This window comes from Lissotriton helveticus, chromosome 3_1, assembly GCF_964261635.1.
Source record: "Lissotriton helveticus chromosome 3_1, aLisHel1.1, whole genome shotgun sequence".
In the NCBI taxonomy this organism is placed as follows: Eukaryota; Metazoa; Chordata; class Amphibia; order Caudata; family Salamandridae; genus Lissotriton; species Lissotriton helveticus.
This window is the reverse complement of record NC_136061.1, coordinates 95,067,893-95,088,346: the sequence shown is the minus strand read 5'-3', so window position 1 is coordinate 95,088,346 and position 20,454 is coordinate 95,067,893. Positions and strand designations below refer to the sequence as shown.

Here is a 20,454-nt window from a genome sequence, read left to right as displayed (position 1 = left end):
ACGGTCACAATCAGGGTGATCGCGTGGCAACGCTAAATCATTATCAACAAAATGCATCATGCGAAGAAGAAGCATATATCGATCACGAGTCATAAGTGCTGGAAATATAGATGTTGCCATCAAGGGACTAGTGGACCAATAAGAAGACATTGATGGCTTCCTTAGCAAGCCCATCAAAAAAGTTAATCCCAAAAACTTCTTCATCTCTTCAACATATGTGGGAGACCAATGGGTAGCTCTGGAATGGGGCTTAAGGCTGGCACTGTGGTCCCTCAAATACTGCTCTGCATACAAATTAGTTTGCTCCACAATCTCCTGCAAAAACTCATCGTCAAAAAACAATTGAAAATATTGAATTGGCAAAAAATTGTCAGTATCCACTCTACACCCTGGAACACCAGTGAAGTCTGGCAATTCCGGCTGCACCATGCCAGGGGCAACCCAGACGTCATCACTAACATGAGGAGAAGAAGCCACCCTAGCCTGCAGGCCAGATGCCTCTTGCTGCACTACATCAACGGGAACACTAGCATCCCCAGATGCCTCTTGCCTCACTACACCAACAGGAATACTAGCATCCCCAGATACATTTTGCATCTCTTCACCAACAGACGAACTCACATCCCCAGCTGCCTCTTGCATCTCAACATCAACAGAAGAACTCGCATCCCCAGATGCCACTTGCTGCTCAACAACAACAGAAAGACTAGCAGCACCAGATGCCTCATGCTGCTCAACAACAGGAAGACTAGCAGCACCAGATAACCTTTGGCGCACCACAGCAATGTGAAACCTTTTGGGCGCAGCCTTTACCACACTTGCCTGTTCCTGACGAGAAAAAAAGGGAAACCTTGAGGACCTAGGCTGCCGCTCACATGGCTCTTCCCTCTCTACCGGCACATCAATGTCCCTCTCTACCACAGGCACTTCATCAGCACTAGAAGAAGAATCATCATCCGATGATACCATGCGAAGAGAAAACTCACTGCCTGAATCTTCTGCACCTAACTCAAGCTCCGAATCGGAGTCAGTGTCTGGACCATGGTCAGAGGAAGACTCAAAAAGCAAACTAACAACCTGCTTAGCAGTAATCCTGCGAGCAGCCATTATCCTTACAAATCAAGAAGACTACACACACAAGTGAACAACAACCTACACTGTGCAAAGGAAGAAGTAAACAAGGTAGAGTCTTCACACAAAAATCAATACACTCAAAAACAATTCAAATCTAACCAAATATAAGAAGACTCACCAGCACCTACTCTGCTGAAACACAGCAAAAAGAAAGGAAATCCCACTGGAAAGAAAAAAAAACAAGTATAGATTAGACAAAGTACACATCAAGCAGCAATACAAAAAAAAAGTTAACAATCAAGAAACACAAAGCCACACAAACAGCAATAACTTCACTTTTCATAACAACACATTTATCTAGGAAAAATAGTACAAAAAACATTTACTTACCAAGCACATGCAACTACACAAGCTGCAAAACCAGCATTAACCGAACCACAACCTACACCAATACAAACAGCAAAAGCCTGGATCAAAAACAAAGAAGAAAAAAAATAATTTAATACTACATTTCACAAACAACATAACAAATGAATAAACAATACACAAATGTACCCCCAAAATCACATCCACACAGATGGGCCATCAAAAAGGGCAAAACGGACAAAAGTACGGGTTGATTTGCCCACCGGGGGGGGGGGGGCCAGAACATCTAAATTTAAAATCCGACCCACCTGAAAGCGACCCTTGCACAATGGGTCACTTCCTACAATCTAAAATAAAATCCCTGGTGCTAGTGAGGGCATTTCCACCGCACAATCGCAATGCTGTGCGCGACCGTGAGCCAGAAATGCCCTGCAAAGAGACATCAGAAGAGAGGAAAATCACTTACCTCTCCCCTGAAGCCTCTTTGCAAACCCCCCCAAATATCTCAAAACCAACCTAACACCTCCAGGCGCAGGAAGCAAATGGCTTCCCGACCGCCTGGGAATCCCTGAAGATGTTGGCGCGTGCTGTGCGCGCTGACATCATCAGGGATTCTCATGGGGAGGGGGACAACAGAATTACTGGGGTTAACTGCGATGCTGGACAGAGGCACTTGCATCCTTGATTTTCACAAGCGCAATCCTAAAACAGTTCCTATGACCAGGAGCTTCTTTCTCCCCATCTGCTGCTCTCAACAGTCTCTGACCATTTATACACATAAGAGGCATGTGAACTCACACAGAAGATCCCCTATTGGCAACGCCCACCAACTAGCGGAGTGCACCATCTTTCCTAAATTTACCCACTATGATGGACAGCTCACTCAAGGGACCTGTGCACACATTGGTGCGATGGCATAGTAACACACACGGACACTGGAGACAAAGCAAGCGCTCGAGTTGCAGCACAAATTCAGAAAAACATTCATCAGCCCAAAAACATTTGTGACCTTCCCACTATGATTCACAGCTCACACAAGGGACCCCTGCGCACATCTGTGCAATTGCATAGTAACGCACACATGGACACTGGAGACAAAGATGGGGCTCGAGTTGCAGCACAAACTCAGGAAAGCAATCATCAGCCCAAAAACATTTGTGAACTTCCCACTATGATGAACAAATGGTCTCTGCTTCCAGATACCTAAGAGCGTTGCTAGTTTATTCAGATAACAACCAACACACACTGGGGTCGATTGTGAAAATATGGTATTGTGTACAAAAAAGGGGAGAAATGCTCCTCTTTTAGGTGTCCCCTCACTCACCAGGGTTGCCCCACGGTGACATGCTTCATCATTGGGGCCATCCCAGTCCTCTACGGGCTGGGGCGTGCTGCGACTTGCGAAAGTTACGTAGGAGCACTTTATTAGACTATGTGTGGTGCATGTGTATTTGAGGAGTGGACTATGTGATGTGTGAAATACCTGCCCAGTAGGTTTACAATAAACTTTATTCTTGCCTCTAGGTGGTAATAAACGGGGTGGAAAGATAGGCTGCCCTAAACGTAATGTGTCCAGATGTACCTATCAACTCCTATCGTCGACATGTTTCGTGCATACCCCAAACACTATGATGGACAGCTCACACAAGGGACCCCTGCGCACATCTGTGCAATTGCATAGTAACGCACACATGGACACTGGAGACAAAGATGGCGCTCGAGTTGCGGCACAAACTCAGGAAAACAATCATCAACACAAAAAAATTTGTGAGCTTCCCACTATGATGGACAGCCCACTCAAGGGACCCCTGCGCACATTTGTGCAGTTGCATAGTAACGCACCCATGGTCAATGGAGACAAAGATGGCGCTAGAGTTGCAGCACAAATTCAGGTAACAATCAACAGCCCAAAAACATTTGTGAGCTTCCCACTATGATGGACAGCTCACTCAAGGGACCCCTTCGCACATGGCATAGTAACACACACATGGTCACTGGAGACAAAGCATGTGTTTGAAAAGCAGCACACAAAAAAAAAACATTCATCAGGCCAAAAACACTAGTGAGCTTTGCCTAGGCAGCACAGGTGTGTTTTTTAGCCACTTCAGAAACACACATCAGTATAAGTAATGAAGGACAGAGGCACTTGCATCCTTCATTACAATGAGCACTATTATTTTACTTTATAAATGACCCCCATCGGCATTTTTGTAGAAAAAACGGCCTTTCAACAACATTGCAGCAAAGAGAAGACTTCATAGATAATGTTCCCCCAACAAGGGGAGCGACCCTTCCCCAAGGGGCCGCTCCCCGAACTACGAAATTGATCATCCATGAAAAAAAAAAAAAAATCCCTAACATTCCTGCTGCACGATCGCACGATCGTGCAGCAGGAAACCTCTAAATGCCACCGAGGGAAAGGAAAAGCCTTTCCTTTCCCTCCTTAGAACCAATACTGAAATCTCCCCCGCCCCAGCCGCAAAACTAACCTGTTTACCATCCGACGCGCAGGAAGCAAATGGCTTCCCTGCGCGTCGGTAAACAAATGGAGCCTCCGGTGACGTCAGCGCGCCTCGCGCGCTGACGTCATTGATGACGCGGGCGGGGAGGGCGGGGGGAGGCAGGGGAAGGTCTTCCCCTGCCATCCCCGCAGAAACTAAAAAAATCGGGCTGACTCGGGGGGAGCGCTGGCGCTTCCCCCGAGGGTGGGGCTCATGACGAGCTGGGCTCGTCATGAGCGTGCGAGGAGGCTACGCCATGACGAGCCCAGCTCGTCATCAGCCCCGAAGGGGTTAAGGACACGACTTGACGCATTCACACACATCTCTCACCAGCGCCTCAATGGCCTTAAGAGGCCTCTAAGAGCTCTCAGGGGCTTATCTGCCGCAGCCACAGCTCAGCCGGCAACCCAGCTCAGCTGATATAAAACATGTACCTCCATCAGTGCTTGCAAAGTGACTGTGGCTGCCACCCTTCTTCCCTGGCCCCAGGCCTCTTTCTTTTCAAACGCAGCTGCACCTTTTCTCTGGCTGGACATTTATGCAGAGATAGAAAACAAAAACAAAAAAATGGTCAGTCAGAAATTGTAAAATATGAAAAATGCGCATTCTATTTCCCACATTCCCAAAATCTGCAAAAAAATCCTTGTTTTCCACAGAAAATATGCACACAACTGCGCACGAGCATGAATGCTTGTTAGGCATACTCTTTAAGTACTGTTCTCTGCAGTGGTTCTTAACCTGAGGTCCGGGGACCGCTGGAAGTAACTCAGGGGGTACTCGGCAGTTAGAAAATAAAATAATATTAACAGATTAATAGAGCAGGAGTAAATAAAGAAGCAAATGTAAACTTAGAAAATGTTAAATCATTCTGTAATTGCGAAGGGATTTGAAATTGAAAGCTAAAGATTAAGTTAGTATCCTCAGATAGTTTTGTGGGAGCAGAGGAGGGGCATCCTACAGAATATAGTAAGGACAACAGGGGGCCCTAATTGAATTTAAAAAGGCTGGAGCCAATTAAAACAAACATTTTTAATTTTTTTTGTAATTTGTTCTGAAGTGAATGAAATATTTCAGCTTTTGTGTATTTTTTTCTGTTATTTTTTGTATTGTTTTGAGGTTCAAATCATCAAAATTGATTAGGCTGGGAATACACTAATGACTCAGTGGGGGTCTCCGGATCCCAATAATGACTCAGTGGGCTTGCCATATTGACTCAGTGAGGTTGCCTGGGTCTCAATCTTGACTTAGTGGGGCATGACTCGCTTTCCAACCAAAACAGTCAGAAAATGGTTTGCCTTGACTATTTGTGAGGCTGGAAAGAAAGGGAGTGAAGGAGGTGTAGGCCTCTTTCTGGCAGTCTTCGTGTTTCCTTCTCAAACACTTACTCATCATATGGCAGCGAGGTGCACTATGCTTTTGAAAACAATCTCCTGAATGCATCGCAGATTAAGAGGCAAACGCTGGACTTTGGCAAAATTAGAAAGCTACTAATGCTTAATATGAAACTATGTCGAAGCCGGTTTTGAAAATGTGCATAATGGTGCATTTTGGGATCTGTGGTCTGAAGAGGCGGCCACATGACCACTGGGACTAAAAACAACTCACCTGTGACCAAGGCGCTAGTGCGCTGAAACGCGTAAGGGATAAAAGAGTTGCTAAAGCTGCCACGTGATTCAGACAGAATAAAGATGTCCTAAACATGTCAGTTTGAAAGGTTGCGAAGCTGTGGGCTATTCGTCTTTTTTCGTGGTTAAACAAGCAGGATTCTCAGTTCCTGACTAAATGAGAGCCCGCCCTGCAGAGTTGGAGGCCCCCGGTAAAGCGGAGTAACAGTTGTGCATATATATATATATATATATATATTCCTTGTACTCTTCCCACTTTTCGCGAATTCCTTTTCGAAGAGACGAAGCAAACCCAAAATAGTGCTTACTTTAAATTTATTACTCGCCCAGCACCGCCGCCATTACGTGTTTCGGTTCTCGTGGGACCTTGATCACATGACACGCTACATGGAACAGGCCACCCTTTTAAAGTGACCGTGCAACTTTACAATACATAACCATGGAGAACAGACTGCGTTCAATGCTTTGCTTGGTGTTTTTCTCCTATAGATGTCAAATACATATTGTTGTGTGCAAATAGTATCAATAATTCAGTGCAATTTTACAATTTATCAATAAATAGTATTAATAAATATCCTCTAAAAACTAGACCATTCATTTTTCAGTCCAATTTAAAATATTTTAAACACCACCCTATAAAATCTGTGTTAAAAAAACTTTTTTTCGAGGATAGAATCAACTGTACATCATTATAAATAATGATTACAATTTTAAGTACAGTTGCTAATAAAATCACCACATATTCAAATTATTGAAGAAAAGAATAAAAATGTTCAGGATAAAAATATTCCTAATTACATTTTATTCAATATAGCAGCATGTGATTGCAATATATTGCACAAATTCCAAACATATGCAAATAGCAGCATTAATAATTGAACGCCTAAATACAGCCCAAGTGGGCAACTTGATGTGCAAAACACGCCATGGTTAAAGTACTATGTGCTATTAAGTGTATTCCTACCATTAACCAAAATGTGCATGAATAAAATATATAAAATACATATGAATTTTCAGCAGCGACGATAAATACTAATAAACAGATACTAGGCGAAGATAAATATCTAAACAACAAACTTCTTATACTTTTCATAAGTATGTATACAAATCTTCACTAGAATTTAATCCATTTGGACTCTTAGTATCCATTTCTAAAATATATTTTGTTTCCAGTTTTCTCAATTTCATGTCTCGATCTCCACCACGTCTCAACGGGGGGATACAGTCAACTACAAAGTAGCGTAATTCATCTGATTTTTTAGCATGTACTGCATCAAAGTGACGGGCAACTGGATAAGACTCATCTCCGTTGTTAATTGCGCGTATGTCCTGGAGTATAAGCTTGTGTACCTGTAGCCTGGTACTCCCCACGTACCGTAGGCCACAGGGACACTCCAGCACATACACTGCAAACTCCGTCTTACAGGTCAATTTCTTGTCGATCTTGGTAGGCCTGTATTTGAATGGGGTGTGAAATTCTTTTTTATTCACCCCGTGCTTACATGCTTTGCAGGATGCACATTTAATGAAACCCTTACTGCCCATAATCCATGAGGTAGTTGTATTAACCTCTGGACTACTGGAAACCAGCATATTGTTCATAGAACTGGCCTTTCTAAAGGTTAGATTTGGAGAGCGAGTAAGTCTCTCTCCTAGTACAGGGTAATTTCTTATGAGAGCCCAGTTTTTATTAATGATCTTTCTGATAGTATGATGTTGATTACTATAAGTTAAGATGAGTCTTAGTGGCTGCTCAATGATAGGGATGTTACTATCCGTGCACCTGCTAACCAATGCCTGAGCTCTACCCTGCTCATTTGCTCTGATCATAGCTTTATCAAAGACACTAGGACTGTACCCCCTAGCTATAAATCTAGAACGACATTCAGATTGGGCCTTGATACAGTCACTGTCCAGGTTGCACACCCTTCTAATCCGCAAGACTCTGGTGATGAGTCTCTCCAACTTTTGTGGCACTGGTTGGTTGCCACTTGGAAAACCCTTTTACATGTTACAGGTATTAGTAATTGTCGGCTTGGGAGATCGAATTTTCATCTTCGTCTTTGTGCCTGTGTTCTTGGTACCGTATTGAGCGGTTCTGAGTTGATATCCCTCCCGCAATCTTTTCACCGGAGCCGAACCCTTTGGTGACCTTTTTATTTTTAGTTATTCAATACTTGGTCCGGTCTGCTGTCCACTGTGCTCTTGGAATTTTCAGAGTGCTAGTATGTTTGTTCCCCCGATTAGGTAGTGTTCTATCTTCTGCTTTCCTCTGGGGCGGGTACTCATTTGCTTCCCAGTCCTATATGGAGCAGGACCCAGGTCTCCCGCGCCCCTCGTGTTCCGTCGGTCGTTTGTAGAGCAAAACGGATGCCGGTCGTCTCGCGTTCAAAAGAGGTCGATAGGGATGTTACTATCCGTGCACCTGTAAACCAATGCCTGAGCTCTACCCTGCTCATTTGCTCTGATCATAGCTTTATCAAAGACACTAGGACTGTACCCCCTAGCTATAAATCTGGAACGACATTCAGATTGGGCCTTGATACAGTCACTGTCCAGGTTGCACACCCTTCTAATCCGCAGCATCTCCCCATAGGGGATGCTGCGAATCAAGTGTGCTGGAGGATGGCTCTCTGCCATATATATATATTTATTTAATGCTACTTTTCTACTTTCTTACTACATTTTGCAAAATGCAAATACCAGAATTGCATTAGGTATTATGTTATTATAGTGTTTCAAGTTTGAGAGAGACCCCTTGGAGACCAGGGGAATGGGGTACTGTAACAGTAGAGAAAGTGTTCTTCCCTTGGCAGACCTTACTTAAGAAACCCAAGTTAATCTTAGATCTTAGTCCTCTTGGTACTAAGCCCACTACATTCCTTCACTAACTCACACACTAAACAACATAAATGTGATTCATTATTTATTTATATAAAAATATATTCGTACAAATACAATTCAGTGATTAAAAACAGCTTATCTGGAGCTAGTACTTAAAATTATTAACAAAAACAATTTCATAAAATACAATCAATAATACACATGGATTTTAAAAAAACAAATGCAATTAATTCACAGTTATGAACCCAGAGATAAAGAGGGGATAAGAAAAAGGAAAAGAGGAGAGACATACACACGACATAAAAATTGTCAATTGGTGTTTACACGTTTTTTGGGATTTTATATACACACACAATCCTGGCACTGTATACTTGTAAATCTACAGGATCGGTGTTAGTCTCCCTTGATCGTGCAGTAGGGCGTCAACGCGTTTCGATGGTTTCAATGATGAATTACCATCTTTATCAAGACTCTGGTGATGAGTCTCTCCAACTTTTGTGGCACTGGTTGGTTGCCACTTGGAAAACCCTTTTACATGTTACAGGTATTAGTAATTGTCGGCTTGGGAGATCGAATTTTCATCTTCGTCTTTGTGCCTGTGTTCTTGGTACCGTATTGAGCGGTTCTGAGTTGATATCCCTCCCGCAATCTTTTCACCGGAGCCGAACCCTTTGGTGACCTTTTTATTTTTAGTTATTCAATACTTGGTCCGGTCTGCTGTCCACTGTGCTCTTGGAATTTTCAGAGTGCTAGTATGTTTGTTCCCCCGATTAGGTAGTGTTCTATCTTCTGCTTTCCTCTGGGGCGGGTACTCATTTGCTTCCCAGTCCTATATGGAGCAGGACCCAGGTCTCCCGCGCCCCTCGTGTTCCGTCGGTCGTTTGTAGAGCAAAACGGATGCCGGTCGTCTCGCGTTCAAAAGAGGTCGATAGGGATGTTACTATCCGTGCACCTGTAAACCAATGCCTGAGCTCTACCCTGCTCATTTGCTCTGATCATAGCTTTATCAAAGACACTAGGACTGTACCCCCTAGCTATAAATCTGGAACGACATTCAGATTGGGCCTTGATACAGTCACTGTCCAGGTTGCACACCCTTCTAATCCGCAGCATCTCCCCATAGGGGATGCTGCGAATCAAGTGTGCTGGAGGATGGCTCTCTGCCATATATATATATTTATTTAATGCTACTTTTCTACTTTCTTACTATATTTTGCAAAATGCAAATACCAGAATTGCATTAGGTATTATGTTGTTATACACAAATGTTTTTAAAAAATGAAGACTCCTGAAATTGTGTGTTTAATGTCTCTAGATGATAATACTAATTTGGTTTTGTATAGCCTTTTATACCAGACTTTTGCGGCCATTAAATACTGTACATACCACATGTTACTTAAACCCAATTTTTCTATTCAATTTACCAACCTTAGGAGGATGGAAGTCTGACTGGGCCATGTTTCCAGCAGTTTCATTATGTTTATTTGCATTTTCACAGGTTTTGTTTAGAATTCTTTTATTATTTGCAAAATATACTTGAGCATGTGCCTGACTATATGATCCAAGTAACTGTAAGTTTGGGTAAAAGCATACAAAAGATTCATTTATTTCTCCTTGTGTACTTTAATCATTTTATAATTATTGTAAAATAAAAGTGAGGGCTTTTCAGGAGTATTTCCGCTCCGCCCAGCGCTACTTCAAATGGGGGGGCATTGCTCAAAGAACCCAAAGTCATCTGAGTGATTAATTAGCAACTCTTCCTTCATTCAATCCACTCACATTCAATTAAATTGTTTCACTTTAATGTTTAATTGAATCGATCAACATTCGGTGGGATAATCAGTCATAGCCATCTGCAGCCAAATGTGTTTCATGAAAGTCTCTTCATCACAGTTTGTTCTGTTGGAACAAACAACACAGGTTAGTGTGCAAATGTAAGTTGCATTAACTTCATGTTGCCAAATAACTAAGCCACACGCGTGTAATTTGAAGGTTCCCACTTTATATATTACATTTTACCTTCCATCCCTAATGGGACTAGAGTCTCATAGTGCAGCTTCTCCGCATAAGATATAGTTGCTCAATTAATGTTATTATATAGGACCCATGTGGTCTAGTGATGGTGGACACTATTTTGACCTTGTGAATGGAGCAGAAATGAGAAGGATGTCAAATGCGTGCAATAGTCTTGATCTTTTTTAGGTCTGCCATTTTTGTATTTTAGTAAAGTTCTATGTACATTATACAGTTAATAATAGTGGCTTTCAGCCAGCCCTCGTCATCCTTCGTCCTTCGGTCTGTTGTTGCGTCATTTACAGTTTTCTTCTTCCCTCTATGGCATGGTGCAATGGGCCCAGCTCACTTCAGCCATTGGCTAACTTCGTTGTGAGTGACAACATTATTTCCCTTCACAAGAGCACATCCGCACACAAAGTAGTTCCCTTCAGTGCCAGGGACTACTATGGTAATGTGTGAGTGCTGTTAAAGACCAACACATTGTAATATTGGTTAGAGCCTGGCAGCTCCCACAACAATAAGGTTTTATAAAAAACAAATCCAAAACACAAGCATGTCAAATTCCTGCCAGCCAGGGCCAGACCAATTGGCTTAGACAATTTGTTTATGTGCTACAAGAAAACACTATTATCGGAGAGGGGAAATCTGAGGGAGAGTGTTTGTGCCTTTTGGGTATTCAGGGTTGTTAGTATGTGTGTGAGTTGATCAGAGAACTATCCAATAGCATATAATGTCCTAAAGAACAATATACATTTGAGAATCAACTTGAAGAGGACAGGATGACCAAAATAGGTGCAAGTGAAGAGTAGAAGTGAAGAAAAAGTTGAATATGTCACGAAAATTGAGAGGAGGGCGGGTCATACTTGACATTTTTTGCTGCCTGTAAAATGCCCGGATCGGTTGAACGGTCTCTAAAAACGATTGCAATTTGAAGGAAATTGTGCAAAAAAAGTTACTGGTTGAGAAGGGGTGGGGTCTTTGTGTGTGTGCGTGTGTGTGTGTCGTGTGCATGAGCGCGTGTCTGTGTTGATAATCCTGCCTTCTGGACATTAATGTTATTTAAACAGAATTTATTATCACTTCTAATCTTGCCTTAGAGGGGTCCTATTGTTACTCATGACTGCTATTCAAAGGGGCTATCCATGCCTGATAGACATTACAACCAGATTGCCCTATGGACCGTGATGCTATTATTGGTAACCTGTCCTGGTATGGACAATGTTGTTAATTCTTGCCTAATAGGGCTGGTGCAAAGGTTCATCCACACTATGACTATTGGTCCCCATTTAGCACTCATCACAGCAGTGCATTCTGATAGCCTTAGCTGGTGCTGAACCAGCTGGCAGTCTAGTGCTGCATAGCGTAGGAGCATCCCTCTAAGCACTAACAAGAGCAAATTGCATCAGCAGAGAATTCCGCTTAAGAGCTCTTCTCATACCAATCCATGGCCCATCCTGAGGTGGTTCCCACTTCCTTAGTCCCCTTGTAGAAGTTCTGTTCTGAACTTTCCTGCTTCTTTCAGAACAAGGTCACACAACGTCTGAGTTCTCTTTCCACAGATACACACTCATCATTACCAGAGCACCCACCCTTTACCTTACCGTCTTCCAGTCCTTCGATATCATCATGGACTGTTTTTGCCCTGGTAAATCAAGTTGATGTTATTTCCAAGCTTAATCACATTTCTGCCCTTCTAAATACTTTCTAGTTGGGTTTTCACCTAAACTTGAGCACCAAAAGCGTATTCGTTTCTGCCAGCAATGATATGAGGATGACTCTACGGGGTCTATTAGGATGGCGGTCGGAAAATCACTCCGACCGTCATGGTAGCGGGAAAACACCGCCCGCTAGGACCACAGGAAAACCACTGGTCCAATTAGTATGCTCCGCAATCAAAATCCGACCGCGGCGGTGGGATTCTGGCAGTTAACATTGCGGCGGTTGCTGCTGCCAGCTGCACCGTCGCGATGTCCAAAAAAGCATTTCCTGCATGTCCCTGCACTGTGTGGCTGGCACTGCACAGTGCCTGCCAGTTGGTACAGGGACATGTAGGGGGGTACCATGGGTACCCCCCAGTGCACTCACACACCCCCCAACACATTGGGGGTCCGCAATAGACCCCTGGAGACATTCTCCGAATGCCTTTCCATGGCAGTCCCACCACTGCGGAAGGCTGGCTGCCACCAGCATCATAATCGGGCCGACGGTGCTTGGCCCTGATTCACCACAATTGTAGCGGTCCAGCTCCGCATGCCAGGCAAGCGGGTGGACTGCAACAGGCGGCAAAGTGGCAGGCAGAAAATCACAGCGCTGCAGTCAAAACCGCAATGCTAATCGGACCGGCGGTTTTCAGGGTTTCGTTGGTGGGCGGATTTCTGCCGCCAGTTCGGCGGTTGCTACCGCAGGCCGGGCAGCGGCCATCCGCCCGCCATCCTAATAGACCCCTAAGTGTGGAAGGCTCAACTGACGTCTTTCTTCTATTTCTATCCCCAGCTTTTGACATGTTTCTCATGATCTCCTTTTGGGCACCCTTGCGTTCGCAGGAGTAAAGTGCACTGTTTAGAGTTGATTCCCTTCTTTCTTACAGTGGCGTCTCAAGCAGTAACACTCGCTCACTCCAGTGCTACCTTTAAAAGCATCAATGGTGGGTTCCCACAGGACTCTTCTTTGAGTCCTCATGGCTCTTAATCCATCCTAATGCCCTCTCAGATGCTACTCAGATCAGCCTAAGATTTGATGGCGTTCTTGGGTCTTTACATGACCGGTTCAAAAAGGTGTCTCTGCCTTGTAGCAAGATGGATGAATGCTAATTAACCTAAACTCAACACAGACAAGACTGAAGGCTTAGTTTCTGGCAACCCTTCCACCTGGAACTCAAACTGGTGGCTCGACTCCTTAGGTGCCTGTCCTGTACCCACTCCCAGCACATGCATTCGAGGTATAATTTCCAACAACGATCTCTTATTTCAGGCACATATAAATATGCTCACCTTGACATGTTTGTAAATACTAAGGGATATTAGAAAAATCAACCTTTATTACCCAGTTTCTCGCAGAAACTCTTAGTCCGGGCCCTTAGCATCGCTGGGCTGGACAACTACACTCTGTTTTTGTTGGGTTGCCTGCTGGTTCCCTTCACAAACTACAAGTCATACAGAATGTGCTGCTCGCCTCATTTTAGTTCTTAGCAGAAATACCAGCCGTTCGGCTCATCTCTCCCTTCCCCGTTGGCTACCGACGCGCAACCGCTGTGTTTTCCAAGCCTTGTGTTTTTGTCACAAGGCCTTATACAGCTAGCCTTCTGATAGTCATATGGGCCCTGTCCTATCTTCATACGCCTGTCTAAGATCACCTAAATGCAGCACACCACGCTATGTCATGATTCCTAGATGTGATAAATCTTCCACTGGAGGTCTTGCCTTTTCAGCAGAAAGTGTGCAATCCTGGAGCAATCTTCCCATAGCCACCCACATTGAAATAAACCTTTAGAAAGTTTGTAAATTGTTCAAAACTCATCTGCTCCTTCTATAGATTTTGTCTCAAACATTTGCTTCTCTAGCACCAGGGCACACTGTTTGGTAATCATGCGCCTTGTACATTTTCAAATCACTTGACCTTGATATGATGGCAGGGCTGAGTGCACCACAGGACAGGGATGCTTCACACTGACTGCTCCTGTGCGTGCAGCCCTCCTGATGCTTTATGTTCACTGGTAGCTCTTAGCTGGTTACTAACATAACCCAGAACCCAGATACACATACCTGGTGGGGAGTCTTTTTGAATGCCCTCTCATGGTGTTTCCTCTTCTCCTGCCATTTCCTAACTTCACTGGCCCTTTTTTCCTTGTAATAATCTGCTCATTAGGTCAACAGGGTTGAAACACCTACTAAACTCCAACAGGATCGCAATTATGAACTGGTGTCCCATTCAAAAAGCCTTTTTCTTTTTGGCCTCTTTGTTTCCAATAAAAATCGAACCTCAGACCCTCATTCTCTCATTTTTTGCACAATTATAACTTTAACATTTAACATGCGCCACTTTCGACTCACTATGATGTCGAACTCACACATATTTGGGTTTTTTGTTTGACTTGCACCCTGTGGATGTCAATTTATTATAAGTAGATGTATTTTTTTATTAAAAAATATTGAATTATATTTCGCCATATAAAAAGCTGTTACTTTCTCGCTTCACACAGGTCTTTCAGGCTTTACTGAATTGACCTTTGCGTCTTTTCATCTGCTGGTGACGCACTGATTGGCAGTTTTATGTTTACTATCCATGCAGTAATGAACTAGATGTCGCACAAAGATATAGTATTGAATTCTATGGTAGCACCCATAGATATACTCACACCGGGTCCTTCATAATACGGAAACAGGGTAGCCGTAGTTCCCCCATATATTTTTATGATACCATCACTAACTGTAAGTGAGGCAAGTTAAAGTTTTGTCTAAGTTTTTGTAACCTTGATGTTCCATTGAAAAAAGATTAAACTGGCCCTCACATTTTACCACCGCCTCTTCAGTTGTTTATATGTTTGCAAAATATTACTGATCTGCTTGTAAACTCATTGCAGAGTGCTGCCATTTGTTAAGTATGTCAACGTTCAGTAGACAACGTTTATTAAAAGGGAGGGAAGAATGAACCACATGAGTCTCTAATGCCTGAGTCTCAAGAATGTTTTATCGGAGACCCTCGCCCATGTGGTCCCAGTAATTGGGTGGATTGCGTCATCATAGACTTTGTCACTCGAGTGTCCCATTCTCCGAGTGATATCTAGACCTCAACTAGTAGGGAGACTGTCTGGATGTTGAAAGTGGAGAGCAATCTTTATTCGGGGAAGAGAATTAGGATAGGGTAAGACTAAAAAGAAGACAGTGTTATGTGTATGAGTCAGTAGTACATAGCACCTAGTAATCAGGTCAACATGTTTCGGCCTGGAACAGCCCATATTGGTCTGTGGCCTTCGTCAGGAGCGGAGGGGAGAAAGCCTTTAACTGTAGGCCTTAACCTGATTTATGTGGGTGGATTGGTTCACTGAGTTCACTTCCAGGCTGAAACATGTCAACCCAACCATTATTTCAAATCCCAGTGCATTATGGTAGTTGAAGTTGTACACATGGTGATATATTTCCCCACTCTGATTCAGGACAACTCTTTACTGTCTTTCTAATTATTAATTTGATACCATTTACTCTGTCTTAATCAACATCGATTTCTGCATGAAAATATATATGGCTATTTGTATAGTATAGGCTAGTCATCACTGGTCAAATGGTTCACCTATAACCTGGAATTGTTTATATTCCTTCCTGCTTCTCAGCCATTCCTTGGAACAAGACTGGTCCGCTATACATGACTCATGTATATTCACTGTCAAAGCATTCATTTTGTCCTTGTTTTTTTCCCGTAGATGGCATCGAACAGCAGATGGAGCAGAAATGCAGGATGATGGAAAACCGGCTGGCGGATAAAGAGAAGACCAACTCGGAGCTGCGACGGGAACTCTGGCACAGAGAGGCCCTGGTGGTGGCTCTAAGGTCAGACTTGAAGGACAAGGAGCGGAAGTTCCTGGATGAATTAAAGAGGCGGAGCCACCGAGTGACCATTCTGAACACTGAGGTGCAGAAGCAGACAGAGGCCGCCGCGTACCTCTCCTTCCAGCTTCACTCCAACAAGCAGAAGTTGCACGGCCCCCGCCCCAACACCAAGCCGCTGGACCGCCCCCCTGATAAGACATGCCCAGGGCAGCTCCCTACTGAATGTAAACCAAAAAAGCGTACCCACAAGTCCCACTCACGGAGACATGCCGCGGAATGCTCCTTTTCCAAGGGAATGCTGAGAGACTCTCCCCAAAGAGAGATGCTGAGCAGCTGTGATGAACTGGACTCCATGCCTGACCCGGCCCTCTTCCTGCATCCCAAAAAGCACGTGCCTCCTCACCGGCAACGATCTGAGGCCAGGCAGCATGGCATCCGCCAGCATCCGGGCTTTGATCCGAATGACCACGTGACTGATGCGACTGGCGACGCCTCGAGGCAGTCCAAGCTGGCAGAAGACCATTGCGCCAGGTCATCGGTTAGAAACAAGCTGTTAGAGGAGCATAGTGCCAGGCTGCCAATCAAAACCAAACTAACTAAAAGCGAGCGAGAGACGCGGCGTGTCCTCACTCGCAAGAACTCGAGGGACTCCGAGTGAGGCTGCGTCAAGCCTGCAATATATAATTAAGAGTAGGAATCCTTAAGGCGGGAGTGTCAACCAAAAGAAAGCAAGCAAGAACATGGCTGTCTGTAAGCTTGCAATCACCTGGTGTGGACCAGTCTTCCTACAAATACATTGTGCCAGGTCTACACCGGTCTGTAGACATAGGTCTTGGTTTGATATGGTTGTGTGGATGCAGAGATTTCCGATGAATCAACCCAAGAAAGGTGGATCTGGGCCTATTTTGCCACATGACCTACAGGACTCCTGTTTCGCGGTTGATCCTGAAATGGAGTCTGTGTATGTGTGCAACTAAAGCTTTTACAATTCACCCAATCAGCTCACTTGAGCTACATGGTAGAGAAAAGCTGAATGACTAGACCCAGTCCTGCTGCTTCTAAATGTTTAGACAGGAAGAAAGAGCCTCACACTTGGTTTCCAGGCCTCTAGAGTTGTGTGACTTAACCTGTCCCTAGCTCAGCACTGTTGCTGCCCCATAGGTCGTTGTTGTGTGGAGTTAGAGTTTGGAAAACACAACAGTCATAGAGGGTATCTTTATTAGGAGAGTCGTTTGTATTAGTTTTGGTTGCCAACAAACCCCTTCAGCTTCTACAAATTTAGCAAATGTTATAAACAATGCTTAGATTTTTCAGATGGAAGTCTGTGTGTAGTGGATTAAGATAACTTTTTGGGCAACTTTTGGAAAGTTTAACATAGCACCAAATGTGCTAATCTTTAATATAATGTGCTACTGGTATTTTTAAGGTGGCCCCAAAAGCAATCAGTCAGTATCATCTATGTAATAATCAAGGGCCCTACAAAATTTACATTAGCATCATCTAATCAACACATTTTTGTAGGAACCTTTCAAGCTAATGCGTTAAAACCCTCTGTATAGTTTTTTACATCATTAAGTATTTATCTTATCTTGGTCCAGCTAAAGCTAGGAGCATTTATTACAAGCAGATGTTCTACAAAATGCCAGCCATATATTTATACCTTCTTTCATTTAATGATGAAAGTCACCCTAGAGTAAGATTCAGCATGCATGACTTTAATATAGAAAATATGCATTTCTTCTGAAACAACTTAATGTGTGTCAATCATTCCCCAGGAGACGCATATCCTATTTCACAGATAAAAGTTTTAAATTGATATATATATTATTTTTTGACAGGTAGAACTGCTACTAAAATACCTTTTAATGCAAACCCAGGTTTCAGTACAATTCATTTTTGTGAATCAATTGTAAAAATAAAATTAGGAAAGTAGAATGTGATTTCGGGACCTAAAGCGCATGCACAATATTATATAAACACACCCTGTCAAATTCAATGTAGAAAAAATATTTTTTATTTATATTTTATATTAATTATGGAGTGCATTAAATTTCCGTACAATTTAAAAAGAACATGCTGAGAGGATGATGCCCGTTTACAAAAAGACAAGGGAACCCAAAAGGTATGCAATAGGGACCTTGGGCAGTATCATTTTACACAAAACATAGGTCCCTAATTGTGGACAAGATAAAATTCAGAAACAATAATCATACACCTGCTAAGTAGTATGTCTTTTGTCCAGCCGGACAAGAAATTTATTATAAGCGTTCTAGTAAATGAGGTAGAATTCAAGAACCAATAGATAACAAGTGGGCACAGCCGTCAAGATGCATAATAGAGAATAGGATTACAAAAGTGTAAACATCATGTATTTCTTGGTTGCAGAGGGCAGGTCCAGAAATCACATTCTACTTTCCTAAATTTGTTTTTACAATTGGTTTTACATACCCTGATTTAGGAAATTGTGTCAGGGGTACCCTTATCTTTACTATTCCTTTCTGTGCCCAGAATGGTATTACAAGTCTGCACATATTGTACCCCCCCCCAGGGGCTTTTTGGCTGCACGGTTTTCACCAGTTAAACCTTGACACCTGGAAGCAGGTGAGGTCCTTCTGAAGTGTGCTGTGTGGTTTTGCTTGCCCACTTCTGTTGTTCGCCAATACCCAGCCTATGAAATTAGAAAACATTCCTCAAGAAAATACTTCTGAATCCAATTAAAGAAGTCGGCAACACTGTAGTAACATTTGTAGCTGTACTAAACTTGGTTACCTATGTATAGAGAATTTCAAGGAGAACATATCTGGTAGAATATCTTGGTAGGAATACCGAAAAAAGTACTAGGAGTCACAGGTTTTTTAGTGTGCAAACAGAACACCACTGCTGTCCTCATAACACTTAAATACAAAGCAGCCGGAATAGATGAAACGGCATATAACGTAACATATATTTGTAAAGTGCGCGTTCAGCCCTCGGGGCATATTGCTGCTAAGAAACAGATGTTTATTTTAAGCCAATGTAATGGTACTCGAGTTATCAATCCTGGAAGGATAAAAGGCTGAGTAGGCCAGGAGGTCACCCGCAGACACTGGAGTAGATGCACTAGTCCAGTGAGCCAAAAATGAGCCCTGGCCTAGAGCAGCGGTTCTTAACCTTTTCACTTCTGTGGACCCTCACTGAATCATTTCTGGAATCCAGGGATCCCCACTGAGTCATTATTGGTAGCCAGTGACCCCGGCCTAAGACATTTCTATGATTTGAACCTCAATACATAAAAATACAAAAAGTAGTATACAGCAAACAAATGCTCGGATATTGAAATATCATGTTTAATTCACAATAAAATATAGAACTCGTTTTACATTTTTCAATTTTGCTACTTCATTTGTATACCTTTTCTTAAGTTTAATTCATTACATTTAATATTATTTCATTTTGTAAAACAGCTGTGGGCCCCCTGAGTCAGTCTTATGGACCCCAGGAGTCTACAAACAACAGGTTAAGAACCACTGGCCTAGACCTGCACATGCCCCAGTGCATCTGATTGGCTGTTGAACCCACATGTCTTACAAATGCCAGTACCCATACCTGGCACCCCAGAGGTGTGGACGCTCAGGCCACTTTGAGCAGGGTGAAAGGAAAGGACAAAGAAGTTGAGGCAAATTAAACGTCTCCCTTGAAAAATATTCTGGTTCGTTACATAGCCGAAATTAGTGAAATTGTGAGGAGAAGTGGCAGAAATAATTCTGAGACATCTAGTCCTACATTTACAGATAGAGAAGACGTGATGGTGCAATTTAGTTTGTTAGAGCAGGGTGAAAGGGCAGCATTCTTTACCAAGACCACAGACTCAGCCAGCACAGTCCCCTCCTTGTCTAACGCCTGGATACCCTCCCATGTGAGATATACACCCTACAAGTACTCATAACATCACTAAGATCAGCAGAACCAACATTAGAAACCACTTTGGTGTCTTTTCTACATGTACAGAACAGGTGGCTTTAAACTTGGTCAAGCAAAGTAGTGTTAACCTATTTTCATTAAAGAGCAGGCATCCTTCCCATCAGGAAGTTTCCAGTTGATAATGTCTTAGCAAACTCTTGAGGTGCAAACAAGTTGCAATGATTGATTGGTGGGTGTCATTTTGTTCTTCTTTAGTTTTGATTATGGCTGGACTCTGTTTTCTAAATGAAAGGAAATTAAAGAATTATGCATATAGCGGGGGCAGCAGAAATCAACAACTGACCCCATAACAGTAGTAGTTTCGAGAGACGCTGTGGTGTTAGAAACGATGATCTAGTAGAAAAGTAGTCTATTGGAGATGGTGTTATTTGAATGATTAAAATGTGACATGTTAGTTCCAGGAAGGCAGACCAATTAGAAGACTCAGGTTTATCAGTGAATCTGACTTATTGGTAGGTTGTGGCTCAGGAGGCTTGGCCTACTGGAGGAGGTGAGATCTGTGAGAGGGAAGGGCCTATGAGGGAG

General features: G+C 43.1%; 1 protein-coding gene across 1 annotated transcript in view; it reads left to right on the top strand.

Moving 5' to 3' along the window:
• Positions 1–18,283, top strand: part of CCDC92B (coiled-coil domain containing 92B) — a 233,373-nt gene extending 215,090 nt beyond the window's left edge. The window contains exon 3 of the mRNA XM_078683531.1: positions 15,843–18,283. Coding sequence (XP_078539657.1) covers positions 15,843–16,627 — 785 coding nt within the window. The 3' untranslated portion in view covers positions 16,628–18,283. The remainder of the gene's footprint in view (positions 1–15,842) is intronic.
• The last annotated feature ends 2,171 nt before the right edge of the window (positions 18,284–20,454 follow it).